At 39.6% G+C, this 20,047-nt stretch overlaps 2 protein-coding genes across 10 annotated transcripts in view; one reads left to right on the forward strand and one right to left on the reverse strand.

The window, feature by feature from the left end:
• Positions 1 to 2,750: 2,750 nt before the first annotated feature.
• Positions 2,751 to 16,809, forward strand: vrk2 (VRK serine/threonine kinase 2). 5 transcript variants are annotated; one of them, XM_026310129.1, is made up of 14 exons: positions 2,751 to 2,910; positions 3,242 to 3,376; positions 3,760 to 3,815; positions 5,088 to 5,157; positions 5,964 to 6,051; positions 6,669 to 6,777; positions 6,965 to 7,057; positions 7,155 to 7,287; positions 11,502 to 11,622; positions 12,375 to 12,433; positions 13,657 to 13,835; positions 14,820 to 14,921; positions 15,164 to 15,322; positions 15,619 to 16,809. In XM_026310129.1, exons 2-14 carry the CDS (start codon positions 3,247 to 3,249, stop codon positions 15,991 to 15,993), a joined length of 1,674 nt encoding a protein of 557 aa, XP_026165914.1. In that variant the 5' UTR covers positions 2,751 to 2,910; positions 3,242 to 3,246; the 3' UTR covers positions 15,994 to 16,809. The 5 variants fall into 5 exon arrangements, with proteins under 5 accessions (XP_026165914.1, XP_026165919.1, XP_026165917.1 ...); XM_026310132.1 differs by lacking the exon at positions 2,751 to 2,910 and adding an exon at positions 3,910 to 4,054 and having other exon boundaries at positions 3,293 to 3,376; XM_026310133.1 differs by lacking the exon at positions 2,751 to 2,910 and adding an exon at positions 3,910 to 4,033 and having other exon boundaries at positions 3,293 to 3,376.
• The window catches only part of fancl (FA complementation group L), a 33,922-nt gene continuing 29,251 nt past the window's right edge, over positions 15,377 to 20,047 (reverse strand). For 2 of the 5 annotated variants that reach the window (XM_026310138.2, XM_026310137.2), the window contains exons 11-14: positions 19,711 to 19,792; positions 18,835 to 18,951; positions 16,550 to 16,621; positions 15,377 to 16,124 (exon numbers count right to left, since the gene is read on the reverse strand). In XM_026310138.2, the coding sequence (XP_026165923.1) occupies positions 16,089 to 16,124; positions 16,550 to 16,621; positions 18,835 to 18,951; positions 19,711 to 19,792 (307 nt within the window). In that variant the 3' untranslated portion in view covers positions 15,377 to 16,088. Of the gene's footprint in view, positions 16,125 to 16,549; positions 16,622 to 18,834; positions 19,793 to 20,047 lie in introns of those variants that run through there. The other 3 variants (XM_026310136.1, XM_026310135.1, XM_026310140.2) reach the window with 2 other exon arrangements.

Below are 20,047 nucleotides of genomic sequence, written 5' to 3' on the forward strand. Positions count from 1 at the left end.
AACAGAGAGAAAATAGAGAGAGATCAAGGGAGGCATGGGTTAAAACCAGGGTCACAGTTAGGGGTTACCAACGAAGTTAACATCTATGGCTTGGATTGATTTGGTGTGAGGCTGTACAGCTGTATTCTAGTGGACAAGGACAAAGACTTTACTCAGCACATTTAACCTCTGATGGTCTCACTGAAGTTAAGAATATTTCATTAAAAAACTAGTCTGTGGAATAATTCATCATTTTGGGAAAATAACTGTAGCCAGTGGACAAACACAAGTTGCAAAGAGGCAGGAGCATTTTTGACAGTTATGCAACACAAATGTCTGATGTTACAGCATAAATCACATCCTATATGGAGCTGTATGCTTTATGCATTTTATGACCTGTAGCACATAAGTTTAAAACAGTTCTACTTACTGTCCTGTAAGTCATGACACAAGGGTGCCCGAGTTTAGAAATCACATTAGTAATCTTAAAAAAAGACAGTTCTACGACAAAAGACTTTTCTGTTTCTTGTCTTATCAGAGTGTACATACTTAATAATTATTGCTCAGAATGCCAGTTGATCTGAGGTTTAGAGGGCAACATGCCCATTTTACAAATGCAAGTGGAGATTGGGCCATTTCTTTCATTTGCTACCAAGATTTGCACACTGTCAGCATCAGTCACAAGTTGTCAGCTTTTTCTGGAAGTTGGATTAGAGTTAACCCCTAACCCTGACTGTAAACCTTTCTGATAGAATTAAGATTATTAAGAAGAAAAAGAGCATACTGGGAGTAAACAGACAGAAGAGACTGCTAGACTGACACAGTTCAAAAATACACCGAACACCTCTGAAGCTCACTAAATCAACATGCATCACACAAAAAGAAATCTAAATGTCTCCATAAAGATTCCTCTTCTTTTACATAAAGGCTGAAAATACCCGCTTCATTGCCTGTGGAGTTTGTGCCCCATGAATTCCACTGGTATAACAAACACTGGCATGAAGAAAATTTCCAAACACCACAAACTCAACAGACAATGGGAAGGCAAGCTTTAAAAATGGTACTCAAGTGATTTAGTGTTCTTTCAAAAAGGCAGATGGAAACAGCAGATGCCATGTTATCCTGCCTTATAAGCCACTTTACTTACTTTGAAGCTGAAAACTCAACTAAGTTCAAAACTGCCCATGATCCTTTGCATGGACATATCACCAACAAAATAAAAAGCATTAATACTAAGCTCACTTGATGATGTACACATTTGTGAAAATGTGTTAGGGAGTGATTACGCAATTAAAAACCTTCCTCAGCCAATTAGATGTAAGCTCAGTAAATAACAGGCATTCAGATACACCATAGCCTCTATTATACAATAATTAGACTGCATTCACTGTAAGTGTTATGCCACTGATCTTCAGACAAACATCGCACATGACTTCAATCCAAAGCGGACTCAGTTTTCCCCTAGTTTTCCTTATGACTACCTGATGTTCATCCACTTTTATTTTCTTCCGTTCATAACAAAATCCTTGAATCTTAAATGAGGCTCTAAGGGTGCCTGTAGATTGATAGGCTCACTGCAGGTGCATACTGACAGGAACAAGAGGAGTAGGCATTTTCCCTATCCTTTCATTGGAATAAAACAAGCTTGATTTGGAGCGATGAGTGGAGAAAATGTGTGTTTTTGTGTCCACCGCTGGTTCCAGCATTGCATTTTATTCCTGCAGCCTGTGTTCATTAACCTGATGTGGTACTGACCATTTTGTGTAGAAGAAGATGAAACCATAGTACCAACTGTGACAAAGCTGTATATGGCCTTGTGTGAAACTGAAGGATGACACCTCGGCTGACCGTTAAATTTTACAAGGCTCGCACACAGTAGAATATATTTTTTAAACTAAAGTTAACATCACTATCATAGCATAATAATCTGCTCCGTAAAGCAGGGTGGACTGTGGCTATTCAGTAGCAGGGAAATCACAGGGTTTAGGCCTTTTAAGTGTCAAATTTGTAATGTAACTAAATAAATAAATGAACAAATAATTGATTTTATGGTAAGGGGCTAAGGAATGCATTATGTCAATTAGTGCCCTCACAAAGATAGAAGTGTGTGTGTGTGGGAGTGTCTGCGTGATATTTGTGTGATGTATATAGTCTTATTAGTTAAGGATATAACAGAATAAACAAAAGCAGACAACACAGTTTAAAAGTTTAAATAAACATGTTTAATGAAAGCATGAATCTTACTGGGCAATATGTTCATCTAGGCCATAGGCTACCTTTTATATGTTGGGGAGCCAAAGTAATGACAATGTTCTATCTTCAATATGTTTTACAAGTTCAACACAATGCACAAAGGCATGGAAGTTATTAAACGAAATACATAAATGTTGAAATAAATGAGGCGTTAACTTTTGCTTCTTCAAAAGTAATGTGCACCAAGTTTGTCAGTATAATGCAAGCCGATCTATTCTGCCTGTCTAGTGACCATCGTTGCTCACTACCTTTACAATGCATTGTGGGAAATTTTGAGGGCACTACTTTTCTTTCTTTCTTTTTTTGGGGGGGGGGGCACTAATTTCAGTTACTAGCGATTCGGACGCCACTACAAAATAGCGTACTTCCTTCTATAGGGAGTAGGGGGGACATTCGAACACAGCCGAATGTCTATTACTGCATGTTCCCGCCCCTAATATTCTATTTATTAGCTATTGGTTGTTGAGAAACGTTTTCTTGTAAGCGATTGGCTCTGCGGTTTAGCGGGAGGGAAAACTTTCAGGAAGCGATTTTTGTTTCTGTTTCTAAACCAGCCAGTTTAGAGAAGAAGCCCTGACTTCAGGGTGTGAAACAGCTTACCGATACATTTCTGATCAAAACGGCCAACTGACGACGTACAGTTTCGATTCCTTTCGGAGGTCGCGTATATTTCCTTCTGTAAGTCATGTCAAATTACCTCTTAGTGCACAAGTTAAATGACTAATCTGCTGCTTAGTTTATGTAATGTTAGCTGTTAAAGTTACCAAACGATTAGCTTAGCTAGTTAAACTCCTAAGCACTCTGGCAGTAGGTATGATGTTGAACTCAGTGTTGTTCACTTTTGTTTTCATGTTATAACGCTACTGAAAATAGCAGTTTGCTCACCTATTACCTCCCTTACATTTGGTTTTGAAAACTAATGTTGTCACCCAGATTTGATAGTTCATCTGTTTCACTAATTTGGCATTGGCAATATAACGTTAACCTATACTTTCTGAAACTTGTTTAGTTTCTATGGCACCACGCAGAAAGAGTGGTTTACCGAAACCACTCCCAGACGGTTTCATTCTGACTGACACTGAGAGAAAGAAATGGAGGCTGGGGCAGATCATCGGTCATGGTGGTTTTGGACTTATCTATCTCGGTACTGTAATGAGCACACTTGCACACTTGCACACAGGCACACACCCAGTCACTTCCTCAGAGGTGGGCTATGTAAGGTACAGGCCAGATACATACATGCTTCACAGTACCACTGCACTGCTTTATGTCTTTTTCCCCTTGTGATAGCTGTTGGAACAAATCTGATTTTAAAAAAATCGATTGTGGAAGAATTTGACCATTGACAGTGAGCAGTTCTAATCTGTGAAGACCTTTGTTTTCTAATCAGCTGCTCAATACAGCATTTTGTAAATTTCTTCCTGGCCAAGGCTGAATCCAGAGTTAAGACTTACAAGTAAAGTACTACAGTTTTGTAGCTTTTGCCTTTTCTCTCATCTTTCCTCACTTTCTCCTGTTATTTTCTAGCCTCCCAGGATGTGGGCAGGCCTGTTGCAGCAGATACTGACTTTGTTATTAAAGTGGTGAGTACATCTCTGCCGCACAAAGACCACAAAGACACCCTATCCATTTTCAGGGACTTGCTAATGCTTTTTTTTTTTTTTTTTGAAACTTTAGTATAGGAAGATGCCCTTGCTGTGAAGGAGAAAGCAGACATTACTAGGATTATGGACAATAATGCATGGAGAAATTGCTTGCAGCAGAGTGATGTTTCCTCTTTTCTTACATCACCAAACATTATGTGCTTAAGTTTGAAGACATTGTAAGAAAACTGCAGCAAATTATGAACAGAAGTAATGTTTGACAATGTAGCAGAATAGAACTTTGAGTGTGACGCTATCTTAGACATGCAGTGCTTTATAGGAATAGTAGCATATTTTTTCAAATGGCATAGATGCATCAGACAGTCACTTGCTGGGTTGTTCCCAAAATGGGGGGCGTCTCCAGGGAGGTAAGGCAGTGGCTAAATGTAAATAATGTATAATACTCCATTGCAGACATGGAGAAGTTTGTGAAAGAACTACCAGCTGAAGCAGTCAATGAATTAACACTGACAGCTCCATATGTCGCAGATATCAAAACACTGCGTTGTGTCTCAAAGTAGCTGCTGACAGTGTAAAGCTGAACAAGTTAAGACACTGCTTGAAGACTTTCTATCCTGTATACAAATCAAAGCCAGTTGATTTCTCAGTGAAAAAAATGAACCTGGCGTGGCCGACAGTTACTTAACTAGAGCAGCATCTGTAGCTTCAAATGCTCAACTGGCTTCCTACAGAGCAGCTACAGTCACCCAGTGGAAAGGTACATGATAGCTTCAATTGTGGTTGATGAAGCAACAGCAGCAGTTTAGAGGGTGTTCCTCTGTCAGAACTATCACAAGGTAAATTCCTGACATAGCAAAGATATAGAACAGCATAATACAAAGGTCAGAGATGGCTGTTTTACTCTGCAGACAGCCTTCATTGATTCATTCATTGATAAGCTCAGATTCACTGATGATGATTTGATGATTTCTGTAGGTTTTTAACCAGATTTTTATAACATGTCAGTAAGTTCAAAGTTGTATTGTATTAGCACCTGTGGTTGAAGAGAGATTCCCTTCTCATTTAATTGGGATGGATGCTCCAAATATTTTCTACTTAAAAAGGAACTGAAGGAATATTTTTATTTGTAGTGGTAAAGTGGAAAAGATGCTCATTGGTTGCGACAGTAATTGTTATTATAGCCTCACTTTGTGTTTTAGGCACAGACAGCTGATAATGAAATAGTTGGACATTGTGTTCTTTTATGTGCAGGAGTACCATGAGAATGGCCCCCTGTTCTCAGAGCTCAAGTTCTACCAGAGGGCAGCCAAACCAGAGAACAGTGAGTAGCACCACCCATCCAGCGTCCCAGCAGCTTGCTGGAGCATGAGTGTGTTTGACTGATGAAGTGGCAGCAGACACAGAGGCTCTGCTGCCTGCTGCACAGTAATTAATAATAAGCCAAAGCAAACATGCACCTCGGTGGCAGTTAGACCCCTCCAACCCCCCTCTCACCGGCCCCTCTCTGTGCTTGTCTGGGCTCTCCAATGCCTTCTTCTGCGGAGGAGCAAGAGAGACGCAGCCACTCACATGTAATGATGCCTGGGCCTCCGCTGAGCCCCTGACCACCTGCCAGCCTGGTTGAGTGCCAGTCAGGCCAGACGCCATCAAGTGCTGAGCCAGACCCACTGCTTTGTCTGGGACTTCCCTGTGTATTTGTTTGTAGTTGTGTGTTAGTACCGTCAGCACTGATATTGATTTTGTATGCATCCATTATTACACTTAAAAGGATCAGTCTGAATTCTGGGCATAACATTTGCCTACTTTCCATACTTTTGTTCAGCCTCCTCTGTGAAAAGGAGAAGTATTAGACTGGAGGTTAAAATCAAGGTAAAGAAATCATACAACGAAAGATTTGAAGTTCCAATGGTAGATGTCATTAAAAGTTCCCCGCACCGATTTGCAAGTGATCCAAGGGAGGGTTTTCTGCTTTCTCGTTACTACAGTTGTGCTTTCACTTTAATGAGTGGTTTAACTCCTGAGGCTCCAGTTTTTTCAGGCACTCCATTTAATGTATATCAGGAGTGGAAAAACACTAGAATGAATACACACATTTACATAATTCTTTCTTTTCTAATCTTGTTCCAGTGCAAACATGGATGAGAACCAGGAATCTGAACTTCCTAGGCATCCCAACATACTGGGGATCAGGACTTGCTGAATATAATAACCTCAGGTAGCCCGCAGCTGGTGAACAGCTTTATCAGATATTTGGGTGATCTCTAATATTTCTGCTCATTTCATTAGTGTAAAAGTAATATCAGTAGATTATTTACATATACTGTGTCTGAATCTAACTTTTATAACATGTTAGCAGGTGCAAATAATAACATATAGTTTGTTAAAGTTAGAAAAAATAGACTTTATGTGTGGACCCTCAAAATTTAAAGTACATTACACAATGTGAAATGTGTGGAATGCAAAAGAAATGACGTGCAGGGCCAACTTGACTTTTGATTGTATTACACTTGTCTATGCATGAGCATCAATATTTTTGTTTGTTGTGTTGTACATCAGGTAAATTCTGGGCCCTGATGTGAAATGCACACAGCTAACAGAAATGTTAAGAGGTTGTTAATGCTCTCCTAAGAGCAAATTTATCAGCTTTCAGCTTTGATCTACAGCTTAGCCAAATGGCGAACTATCTGTTGACTCATTCACTGTCACACACACTGTGTTTTTCTGGAATTGGTTCAATGACCTGCTTTTATGTCCACACATATTTTTTGTTATAAAATGTGTTTCTCCTCTGTCATTCAGGAATGGCATGTTGACGTGATCTTTCCCACTCAGGTATCGCTTCATGGCTATGGACCGACTGGGCAGTGATCTTCAGAAAATCTGCAATCGCAATGGAGGTCGACTGAAGAAAGCCACTGTGCTCCAGCTTGGACAAGAACTGGTGCATTTTATGTCTATTGATTGTTGTTTAAATTCAGAGTCAGAGGTCACCTTACCAGATAATGACTTCTGTTTAGCATAGGGTCAGCAGAACATATCCATGACATTGTGTATTCATCAGTACTGTTTTATTATGCGCTACTCATCATCATTTTTTTTGGTTCCTCTGTCACTGGTTCCTGTGCCAGGTGGATGTACTGGAGTATATCCATGAGAATGAGTATGTCCATGCAGACATTAAGGCTGCCAACCTCATGCTGGGTTACAGAGAACCTGAAAAGGTTAGTCCACTGGAGATTCCTGATTTCTATTAATTATTTAGCATGTGCATAGTAATGATGTCTGTGTTACACTTTATGAATATTGTTTGTTCTGTAGGTCTATCTAGCAGACTATGGGCTGTCCTACAGATACTGTCCTGATGGAGACCATAAAGAATACCGGGAAAACCCCAAAAAGGGGCACAATGGAACCATTGAGTACACCAGCCTTGATGCACACAAAGGAGTTGGTAAGCCTTCCAATTCATGAGCACAAAAATCTCAGATGGTGCTGTTTCACATGTGGTGAGCAGAATAATGGTCAGTTGATTTGAATATGTTGTGGCAATCTAGCTGATTGACAGAGTGTGCTGCAGCAGTCACAATGCACAGCAGGGTTTATGGGTAATGGAGTGAATTTTCCCTACAAGGGAGCAGCTGATTTTGTCCATCAAGCAAAATTCTACCTAAAACAGTTCACTTGTATCCAGTAGTGTGTTAGCTGGTGCATGTCTGCTTTTGCTCAAAAAAAGAGTAGTATTTACAGTAATCTCCAAGATTCTTCAAATAACACACATAATGTTGATTGTATTACGGTTGACTCAAACAAGAAATAAGCAGTTCATTTTTCATTGGCAGTAAGGTAAGATGATGTGGGGTAATGATTACCAAAATATCTCTACATCTTGCTCCATAAAAGGAAGTATTTTAAAGTTCAGAATGGCAAGTTTTCACAACTGATAGCATTTTGGTGTTTTTACAGCATTTTTATTAACACTACTAAAATCTTTGTCCCTAGAGTTTGCAGTCTTTGTTGTCAATACATGTAAAACAGTCTCTCTGCCCTGCCACCCTCAGCTTCCCTCAGCTGATATTGGGAACTCATTAACTGGCAAATTGCCTACATGCTCCCACTCTTCTTTGACCATCGATTCTCCATCTACAGCCCCTGCTGAATTTCCCAGCACCGTCTCTGTTGAACAATTCCCTAATTAGCTGAAGTCATAACCTGCATCTTGTATTCATCCTCCATTAATTAAGTGCTTTGATGTTTGGTTAGAGCGAGACCTGAGCCACAGATAACCTTTGTGAGCTCCATGCTGGTGAACTTCCCTGCCCACCAATTCGACATTGTGAGTTAGCATGGCTCAGGCTAATCGCTGCAGTAGTGTTTCTACCAATGTGATCAATAAATAAAAGAGGGGAAGAAAATATCCTCTCAGCACTTGCTATGAGATGGAAATCCTGACAGTTGTAATAGAATTATGAAGCAGTAAGGGATGGTGCAGCAGAGCTCTAAAAATTGTGAAATGCCTTTTTACATGAAGCAACAAATTGTAAGTGAGTAGCCTTCTTCCCAGGAACTGCCCTCATTGGAGACACAAGATCGCTGGAAGCCAGACAGACATAATGATAATCATACTTTTAAACACAGGCCTGCACTGGTCCTTCAAAGGAAACAGTTATGAGAAAAAATGTACAGCCATTGGAAGAAACTGACACATGGAGATTATGACCAAGCACCAGACCCTTATCTGTCCTCTTTTGACCTGATCGACCAATACCCATGGATATGTTGACAGGTTGTCATGGTGACATTTGGTGAACGCAGCTTGTAAGTAGCATGCCTTTGAACACAGAGCTAAACGGTGTAATTACTGCCATTCGGTGGGCGTCCAGCAGACAGCAGACCGTCTTCAGACAATAAGACTGTGAAGCAGAAGGGTTAAGTGTGTGACACTGCAGTGTACTTTAGGGAATCTGAATAACAATAGTAGATAATTAACAACCACACTATCACTGCATCAACTCTAAAGCATGTAGAGAATGTGCATTGTGAGAGAAAGTATTCTGTATTTATGGATTGTGTGTGTATGTGTTTTTAAGTATATCAAAACTCATTTGTGAGCTGTTTGAGTATGTGCACATACATATTTCTGCACTGTACCATACCATTTCCCATATAAGGGCAAAACACATTAAAATACAGAAGAGCAGACACACAACACTGTTATGAGCTACAATGACGTGCTCAGAGCATGCACTGAGGGCAACAACGCTTTATATAGTTGTTGATCTTTTTATTTGTTAATCTGTTATGGCACTCTGAGAATTGCAACACTTTCTCTATGGCATGCATTTTTCATCTTTATTCTTCTTCAACAGGCTTTTAGTAGCTATGAAGTGCTATGTAATTTTTTACAACAATCAGAACACACACCGTAATGCTGACTTAGTAGTAAGACCTAACTCTTACTATCAGTTACTGAAATGAAGTGTAACAGAGAGAGAGTGAGAGTTTCATGTATGAAGCTAATGTAAAGTTGGCAGTTTTTGCTGTCTTCACAGCTTTGTTCACATTAAAGAGTTGGCACCACTTTTTACTTTTACTTTTTAAACCCATCAAATACTTCACACTTACACACTTCATGGTGCTGTCATACAAAGGCAATATTTTTATCTTTGAAAATGATCAGTTATCATATTTAAATAATCATACATTGTGTTCCAGCCATTTAATGCACTTTTCTTTGTGTGCACCTAAAAATTCTGAAAGTTTGAGAAATGTTTTTTTTTTTGTTTGTTTGTTTTTACCCTTTCCCTGATCTTGGACTTAGTGTTCTTGTCCTAAAGTGAATTGAAGTGAATGTGTGTCTTTCTGAACTATGTCCAGTCATTTGCCACAAGTTCACTCCAAGAGAATAGTCAAGAAAACAGATTGGATGTCAGAACTCTGGAGGGGTCACTATGTCCGAGCCCTAAAGAGTTGACACTGAGAGGTCAAAAATTGCAGCAGGTCATATGATTCATGTACATGTAGCTTCATACAGTTCCAAATCGGCAATCTGAGCCACTGGTTTCAACAGGCAACCACTGGATTTATCAGCAAATTAGTGCTTTTAATGATTACAAACTAATTCTGTAAATCAATGCATTGTAAATCAGTAATTGTTTGATAATATATTTAGAATAATAAATATTTACATTATTAGTTATGTAAGAGAGAGATTAAAGTGCCAAAGATAAACATCAATTTATCCATTTTATTAAATGAAGCAGTTATGCACTAACATGAATATATCTTAAACAAAAGAAAGTTATACACTGACTAAATTCAGTCTGTGTCAGTCAGTGTACAGTTTCTGTCAGCATTCAGTCTTCCTGCTGGGAAAAACTGGGAAATTTGTTGGCTTGAAGTGTTTCCATCCTTTGCACTCTGCTCACCATCTGTAATGGCTTAAATATTTGGAATGCTTGTATTTCATATACGACAAATTTGTTAATGTGTAATCAGATTGCCTGGCATTCCGTGTAATGTGCTGTGTGTCTGTGACCATGCTTCCTGTTCAGACTAGACTGTTGGCTGGGGAGGATCAATGCTGGGTGGGGCTTAGGGAGTAGATTTCTCCCCTCTGATGGAACCAGTCGATAGGTAATTTCTCCGGAGACGTGTGGAGTGGCCGTTACAGTATCGAGCTGCTAAAACTCGCCATGCCCGACCCCTCTGGATAGACTTGGTTCACAAGTATTGATAAACCTAACACATTAATGTAGATCCATGCAATCATTCACACAAACACACAGTACGATGCAAACACACTCTTGACTTGTTTTTAAAGAAGTATAAATTCATGGGAAACCTCAAGTGTCATACATAGATTTTTCATGTCTTCATATATCCCAAATAGTTGCTTTGATATAGCACACCAGTAAATTGTCAGACTTGGACAGACAGGAAAAAAAGGATAAAAATCCATGAGGTAGAACCAGAGATAATGTCTTTATTCCACACATTCTTCTTCCTTGTGAAAACCTGCGGCCTACATTTCCCACAATGCACCTTGAACACCAAATTCAGGTGTGTTTTGCAAGTAGTGCTTTGATCTGCTAAGCTCTCTTTTTTCTAACTTCACTCAAAGCAATTTATCAGACCTCAGGAGTAATAAAAGACTTATATGCAATAGTATGAATTAGTATCTGTGCTGCAGGAGTTTCACTTATTCTTTGTTTTGTAAATCAGGAATCTGCTCAGATAGTACTTGTGTCCAACCTTGATTGTTTTGTTGACAGCCAACTTTTGCTCCACTGCTTTTTTATTTTCCTCTAGCCTGTGGAATTTTTCAAGAGATTAATTCATTCATTATCTATCTATACCTATACCTATCTATATCTTCCTAACCAGGGTCACAGGGATCTTCTGGAGCCTATCCCAGCTCTCTTTGGGTGAAAGGCAGGGGTACACCCTGGACAGGTCACCAGTCCACCGTGGACAGGGCCACATTATTGAAGAGATATGGAAAGCTGCTTTGATTACCAAATATAAAAGCTTGTGATGGATTCAGGAATAATTTGTGGATAAAAGATATAAGCATCATGTAAAAGAATATGAATGACTGATAAATATAAGTCACATTTGAATTTTTAACCATTTAACCATGTCTGACTTTTTTTTGTCTCACTGTAGCCCCATCTAGACGTGGTGATCTACAGATTCTGGGCTTTTGTCTTCTTCACTGGTTGTGTGGGTCTCTGCCTTGGGACAGTGTTCTCCAAAACCCAGCTCAGGTCCAGGAGGCCAAGGCTAGGTGGGTCAGCTGTACAAACATAATGCAACTTGTAGCTTGGTTCTCTAGGGGGATCCATTGGATGTTTCTGATTTTTGCACTTTTTATTTTATTTTTTACCTGAATTTATCTTATGTTTTTTGAAGAAAGAAATATAAGATAATAAGATGTCCACACACTCGAAATGATGCTGTCCCACTGTATTTAATGATGTTTACCCACATTCTATATGTATAAAATGCAGTAGAAACAAAAGGCATAACATAGCGGCAAAGCCTTACAGGTGCTTAAAGTTTTAGGTTATTGTTGCTCTGCAGTCCTCCACTGTATGTTACAGTACAAGAAATAGCTTGTCCATTTAGAAATTCTTAAATTCACTTGCAGGATTTTTATATGCCCCTTTAATGTCCGTCTTTAATTTGTGTTTGTCTGAGGTATTCCTACAATCTAAATATGTTTTACAAAACAGGGTGCCAAATATCTGCTAGGATAAGGAAAAGTAAAGACAGAGGGTGTACATACAGTGGTGTGAAAAAGTGTTGGCCCCCTTCCTGATTTCATATTTTTTTGCATGTTTGTCACACTTTAATGTTTCAGATCATCAAACAAATTTAAATATTAGTCAAAGATAACACAAGTAAACACATCATGCAGTTTTTAAATGAAGGTTTGTATTATTAAGGGAAAACAAAATCCAAAACTACACTACCCCTGAACTCCATGTCTCATAACACTCCTGTCCTCACCATGTTATCTTCCTTTACTCCTCTCAGACTGATGGATAACCTCCCAGACTCAGTCCAGCAGCTGTCAGTGAGCAGAGCCAGCACAGGTAATCCGGGGCCACAGGGCAACTTCTAATTCAGACTAACTCAGGTGGCGGGCTGACACTCTCAGGGCACACACATGGGCGATGGCTGTTGTACACCATTATTCCTGGATGCATAAGCAAGATACCTTAAACCAGCACCCTGTTTGTATGAGGTTATACTGTGGCCACAGCTGTTCCTGTTGTTTGGAGGGATAAAACTCAACTCTGGACTTACCATTAAGCCACTGAATTAGGTCCACACAACAAAAGCAGGAAATGTATCCTCAACATGTCATATTTCAGTTCTCAGTTCAGTTCTTGCAGCTGTTACAGTGTGGTATTTCAAACATTTTGTTGTTATGTTAGGGTGGTAATGTTTTGCAGAAGGCTGTCCTTGTTTCAATACTTATGCTGTACTTATGTAAAGCATACAGGGACAGGCACGTTTAAGTCCCAGGCTCCTCCTGTTTTTTTGTCTCAGGAAACAGGACCAGAGAATTCCTGGCAAGACTTCAGTTCCTAGTGCGTGACCTTAGCTCATTCTTACAAACAGCACTGGGATTAAAAAAAAAAAAGGTGGTGGTGTGACGTTTTAGGTGGTGGTGAAGTGATGAAATCTGAGGCTCTAGAATACTTTAGTCAATTAAACAGCTGTCCCATTGAATGCATTTCAAAGTTTGTCGTGTTTTAACTCCTCTTTATGAGGAGAGGTCACACCTGTGTCAGGGCTTAGAGTGTGTGATGTATGGCTGGGACCAGGTGCTCCTCTGCTGACAAGGCCCGGCTGGCCACCACAGATAAGAGCCTAGGTAGGCATCAGCTAAGTGTTTGTGTGCGGGAGAGATACAAACCCTACTGCAGAATCTGTCATATACATTGTCTGACCAGCGTGTGATACATGGAGGCTGACTGTGAATGGCACTTCCACACATACACACAATGCACATCCATAACTGTGAGCATGTCTAATCTATTCTCTGTTGGGAGATACATTGCCAGGCTGTGTATTATCTGGACTGTGACACCTTCAGGTGTGACCTGCCTTTGCTACAGCATGACTCAATCGTCTGCCAGAAATGGTTTCATGCTAAGGGTGCACCAGTACCAAAGCTGGTAGTAGCATAAAACGGCTTCACAGTAAAATCTAACTCTACTGATAATAAACTGCCTGTCCGACCACAAATTATACCAATTGATCTAATGTTGTTGAGCTTTGCTTGATTCCACTGTGTTCCTGTCTTTAGATGAAGTAGCTGTGTTCCTACTGTATGTGAAAACTCTGGGCTACCAAGACAAGCCGGATTACCAGCATGTCAAAGAGCTGTTGGCCAGTGCAGTCTCAGGAAAGCTGGACTTCTCCATGCCTCAAGGACCTGCAGGGGCGTTGCCCACCAAGTTAGCAGATCCTTGCACAAGTGAAAAGGTGAGAACACATGGGTCTAAAGAGCTGTTGAGTGGGTTGTATTATGTGAGATCATATCACTACATAACTGCATCTTTTTCTTTAGAGTCATGCATTGAAGTTTGAGATTGTGTCAGTGACAATCACTATTGAAGCTTAACTATGCTGTAATATATTTGATACAGGGCCTTTAAGAGTTTCATTTTTTGCACACTTTGTATTGTAAATTTAATGTTGAATGGATAAAACTCATTTACTACATGAAATGGTATTTGTGTTCGGTGAACATTTAACAAATTAAGTGTCAGACAGAAATTTTCCTATTCTTTGTTGAGTCTCTTAACCCTAGGGTGGGGAAATGTGACAGCAAGGGTTAACCTCCCCCTGACCCCAACCCCCTCACCAATGGATATGTCAGCCAGGGGTGGTCAAGTTTAAAGCTGGAGGGGCAGCATGATTCTCCTCAAATTCACCAGAATTACTTCTTGACCCCTTGGGTCCAGAGAGTGCCCTCTCAATGGCCCAATTTGAGGAAGTTGATGACACACACTTAACACAGCACAGGGTGTCCCCAATTATGCTCCTGATTTCCTCTCCTCTTCTTGTCATTTAATTTCCATGCTAAAGGATTGGCCAGTTTGATCTCTAGTTAAACAGAAGTGGCCATTTACAGGCGGTTTAGCGAGAAGAGTAAATGTCAACTGAGATAAATGCCGTTCAGTGGGCATATTCACTGAATCATGTGCCGCTAGTGTTTCACAAATAAATTTAGTTATATCTGACAATTGCTTTGAAGAGTTGAAGTTTTATTTAAGAGAAACTGGGAACTGGGATAGGTATAAAAGTATATACTTTATTTTGTGCAGATATTTCAGGTCAGCAACAACTGAAGTGCCTGGAGAAACACACATGAAGAGAAACAAAACAGCATAAAGTTTTTTTTTTTTTTTTTTCCTTTGTTAACTGGCTTCAGGAATAAATCATGTCACATTTATGTAACGGCAGAAAGCAGGACGAGCCAGAGGATCCTCCAAAGCAAGCCGTCCAGAGATGAATGAAGTAGAGGAGAGCATGAAGTCTGGTGCAAATAAACTTCAGTCACAACAGGTAAAGTATGAAACAAGTCAATACTAAAATGAGATAAGCTGTATTAGTCCCTGAAGGGAAATTCAAGGAACCTACACATTCAGTTTCATTTTGTGCTTATTTTCATGTCATCAATTTGAGACTGTTTGACAAAAAAAAAATCTTAAACCATATTTTACCTTCATTATGAGGACTCCTTAAGGCTATAACCATAGATACATGTGCTTCATATAAGTATATGTTTTCTTCTTGTTTTCTCATAGAAGGAAAAGCGGGGGTTCCCTGCTGTCAGAAAATCACCGAGATCAAGTGGAAAATATGATGCTGATGAGGATGAGGATGAGGAGAAGGAGAGACCCCGACCCATTGCTGCTTGCTATCTCAGAGGCCCTCCAATAGGTCCCAAAACTCAGTCTAAACAGGTGTGAGGCGACGTTAACAGCCAGAGTCATCGTGTTTTTTTTTTTGCTGTGTAAAAATGTATCAACACTTTTGCTAGAGCTGACAAAAATGGCTCCAAGACAAGTATTTTCTGTATACTGTTTGTATACACTGTATAGGACTTAGGACTTTTTATTACAAAGAAACACAAAAAGTATTCAGCAAGCATTCAATCTGTCACAAGTTTATTTGCACTTAATACACATCACACAGCAGAAGAATACGTTGTTGCTGCCAGTATTTAAATAGCAAACACCTGAATTATCCTCTTTAACAGAACAATAATTCCAAAAAGACCTCCAGGAAAACAGATGACCTGACTGTGACCGCAATGAGACACGAACATCAAATTTACCTGCAGAGTGGAAAACACCTATTTGTGGAGTCTCATATTATGAGCCAGGCACAGATGGAATACACAGAAAGATGGGATAAAGAGCTAACAAATCACAGAACAGGCTACAGCCATCAGAGATGGACCAGTAACCTCTGTTCTGAACACAGAGAGAGTGCTGGTTATTGGGAAAGTTCTGCTCTCCAGCAGCCGGGACAGAAAGCTGGTGCCACACAGAGGAACAGACTGTTGTGCAGATACGCCTTTCTGGCTGTCATTGTTTTTTTTGTTCTTGTAATTATCCAAAACTGCATTTGAACACCTTTGGATAGCCAAGCTAATTTTCAAGCAGGTAAGAGGTCCGCTAGTTTGCCGAAGTCGAAACAACGCTGACTGGAACACAAAGCCACTTCTCAGCACTTCTGGGCTGCCACTTTCACAGTAATAGGCTGCAACAGACAGAGAAGCCGCTGTTTATTCTGCATTTTAAATGCTCTTTATAGTTACATGCGGTATGAAGGATCACTTTATAAAAAAATTAAGTGGGCTCTCATATCTGGCTGAACTTTAGATGAAGGAGCTCAAAAATCATACGCACAAATAAAACTTGCTTTTCACTTTGAATCAATGACTTGCTGCATTCATAGACATCCGGTATTACACACTTAATCCTTTTCACAGAAGAAATAGCTTCAATAGAAGAGGCTGAATGCAACATATTGTTATAAACACGTTCAGCAGCCTTTCAGAAGAGAAGGGTACATGATGTATAGAGCCTCTAATTAAGTTTTTTGAATATCTATTGACTGTGCAGTGAAGGCCTTGGTGAAGAACAGACAGCAGCTGTCAATCACACTGTAAGCTGCACACATACCTTGCTGCAGTAAGGACACTCTCCAAAAACAATGTTGAAGCTCTGTCTGCTGGAGGGCAGTGCTCGCAGCCACTGAAGGAAAAGCAAAAAGAGTATTTTGTCACATCACTGCCTTGGATCTTAGGTGTCAGTGTCAAGTGATAACACTTGTTTCAATGTACACTTATTACTGCACACTTTAAAAGGCATATTCAGGATTGTTTCAGACTTTGAAGCATTCTAAGGGCTTTCATGAGGAACTTTAGAATGCCCCCCCCCCCCCATGGCTTTTAAAGAAGTTCTCAGCCTAGTATCATTGAATACAATGCATATGAACAAAATAATATAATAATCCCTCGTCGTGCTGATACATGGAAAAGCTAAGTGTTATCAACCAGCATCAGTCCACCTGAACAATGCCCTTCTTTGCCTCTGAGAGCCAAACAGAAAGCCCCGTATATGTGTTGTGACCTCATACTCCACTGTCACCTGAGCCAGCACTGCGGCTGTGTGCTGAAAAGCACATTTGGTTTTACCTATAAACAACCTGACTCTCAGCTGGTATAGTACAGGAGTTTCTCTCAGTGACATCAATTTATTTACATCTGTCACAGCAATGAAAGCAAGGAATGTACTGAATATATCAAATCATGATATTAATTGTTGGCTGGCTGCCCTAAGACCTAGGTACAGGTCTGTTTAAATAATGCAATAAAACTGTGCACATCAGTAACCACGCTGTGTGTTGTCCATGTAAACTATCTTTTTTTTTTTTATAGCAGTTGGATGACAGAAATACTTTGTACAAAACAATTTGGGCTGCATGCAATTTTTTCTGGTCCAAAGATTTTTTACCAGCACAGTTTGAAAGAATGCCACCAAATCTTTCCTAACTAATTGCTTTAAACTAGTGACTTACTAGATCTCAGTGAAGCATTAAAACCAAATGTCTAAGCTGGTAAACAGTGAAATGTCAAGTCATTTCTAGGAATCTGTAATGCCATTGAAAGCAATTAACTATGTAAACACAAAGTTACTGTAGCATCACAGCTAATTTCCAGAAACAACACTTGTAGGAGGTCAAGTGTTATATTAAACCCAGCCTCGAGTCTTTTGTAATGCATAGTTATTTCCAACAACAGAATTTTTCATCTGCGCTGTTTATTCTGTTCTAGGATTAAATTATAAATGGGTCAAATTTCCATTTCTGCCTGCCAGTCAATAAGCCAAAATAATTCCAAATTGATTCAAACTGTCATTTAGTGTACAATTGAGATCCTAAGGTTTCAGTGTAGATCCATACATCCATCCATTATCTATACCTGCTTATTCCTATTTAGAGTCAAGGGGATCTGCTGAAGCCTATCCCAGCTCTCTTTGGGCAAAAGCCAAGGGGACACCCTGGACAAGTGGCCTGTGTTTGTGTAGACTGATGGCAAAATTTAGTTTTAGCCATTTAAAATTAAATTGTGACAGAAAGTTTATTTGCATAAGTGGAGAAATATGTGTTCCAGAAATACAGTGGTACCATTAATGTGTTTTAGACCTTTGCTAACCCAACTGGCATTTATTTGTACTACAGTATTTTGTAGTCTGAGATATATTTTGTTATTGTTGCAAAATGTAATCATTACTGAAACATTCTGATCAAATATCAGGCTTCATGTCTCATCTATAATCTCAATAGGTCATTTATTAGCAAAACCAGTTTTGTAACTTGGCTTGGAAAAGAGTAATAATTAAAATGATTCAGTAAAAATTATTCAACTTAACTTGACATTTATATAACAAATCAGTACGTCAGTGCACACATTTGTATGTAAACATGATTATCAATTAATGACAAATACATTTGCATGCTGTGTATAGATTCTGACTAATAAATCACATTTAGGGTCAAGGCCTCACACAGCTAACTAGTGTATTATAAATAGTGAATGTTATACATTTGTATCTGAACACAAAAGTCATCCATCACAACAAAGGTGGACAGCAGCTGGTTAATTTCCCATAGACCAACACTAAAGCTATTATGTTTTATACGAATGGCTAAAATTAAACCTGTAACATTTGCTTGAGGAGCACTAACAAATTACCTATTAGTGTATCCATTTCATTTTTTATAATGTAGACCAAATGCTCCTGTCTATTCTTGTCATAACGTTTCATTGATCAGCGCTGAAGAGTGTCTCAGCAAGGCAGTCTGGTGCTGACAGAGAGTGGAAAATCTGTAGATGCTGCACTCCCTGTTTTTGTGTTTGTGTGTGTGTGTGTGTGTGTGTGTGTGTGTGGGTGGGGTTTCATACCTCATAGAGGCAGGCCTGGTGGAAGGGTTGGCCACAGCGAGGGTCATTACACACCTGATCAGGGATGGCAGCTTCAAGACGGTAGGAATAACAGATCCCACACTCGACGCTGAAGTCCTGTATACACAAACTCAATGAAATCAATGAATGGAAATAAGTAGCACATTTTTTTAAGCTACAGGCTTGGTACAGGTGTGAAGATTTGGGCAGGACCTCTGTAACCACTAATACTGTGATATCAGAAATAGTATAACTAGAAGGTTGTTTGTCTCAACACACTCACACACTCCTTCTCACTGTTCTTGTTTGCATTTTGGTGTAATGAGAAGGTCCTGTTTTTCAGGAGCCAACCATTAAGAAAGACGATGGCAGGTATTTAAAAAAAAAAAACAAAAAAAATCAACATCTGGCCAACTCAACTTTTTTGCACTCCTCTGAATGTTAATGAAGCTAAGGCATTAATCACGCGGCGACAGCGGATAAACACAACGCCCTTTAAACCCATCCGCAGAGAGGAGAGGGGAAAACAAGTGTTAAAAAAAGAGAGATAAATGGTTTTGCATGATTAAAGCGATTTGATAGTGCAGAGAATTCTGCCATCTTTGTTATTCTAATGATCTTATCTGTAAACAACCCAATTAAAGGAGAATTTCTGCCCACCTCTTGGAAAAACAAAACAGAGAAAGAAAAATATGGAAATAGACAGAAAAATACGTAGTGCTGTATGTCCGCCCCCTTAACTTGAAGCTCAAGGAGATAAACAGGAGTATCCATGCATAGATATAAACATACGCGCACACACACACACACGCCTAGAGGTAATCCTGATATGAATGGACATTTCTGAAATGGAAAGGGGGCAACTGTGTGACATACAGATTTTTCGTGGGTGGCAGGTGACGGGAATTTGATCTTCAAAACATCACGGAGGTTGTGCAAGACGCTGGAGTTCGGGTTCCTGCCAGCAGACCACAGACAGCTCCTTCACACACTAATTAACCACATGCAAATGAGCCTGCAAAAAACACTGGGGGATGATTAGGAGGCTTTCACCAATGGTATGAAAAAAGAAAAAGTAGAAAAAAAAAAATACAGAGCATTTCTGCAGCTTCAAACTGAACAGTGGTGCAGGCAGATTTTCCTCAGACATGTCATGCAGTGAGGTAAATGTTAAAACCTGTGGTGAAATTTTTAATCTGCCCTGTATTTCAAA

Source organism: Mastacembelus armatus, chromosome 15 (genome assembly GCF_900324485.2).
Source record: "Mastacembelus armatus chromosome 15, fMasArm1.2, whole genome shotgun sequence".
NCBI classification, from domain to species: domain Eukaryota; kingdom Metazoa; phylum Chordata; class Actinopteri; order Synbranchiformes; family Mastacembelidae; genus Mastacembelus; species Mastacembelus armatus.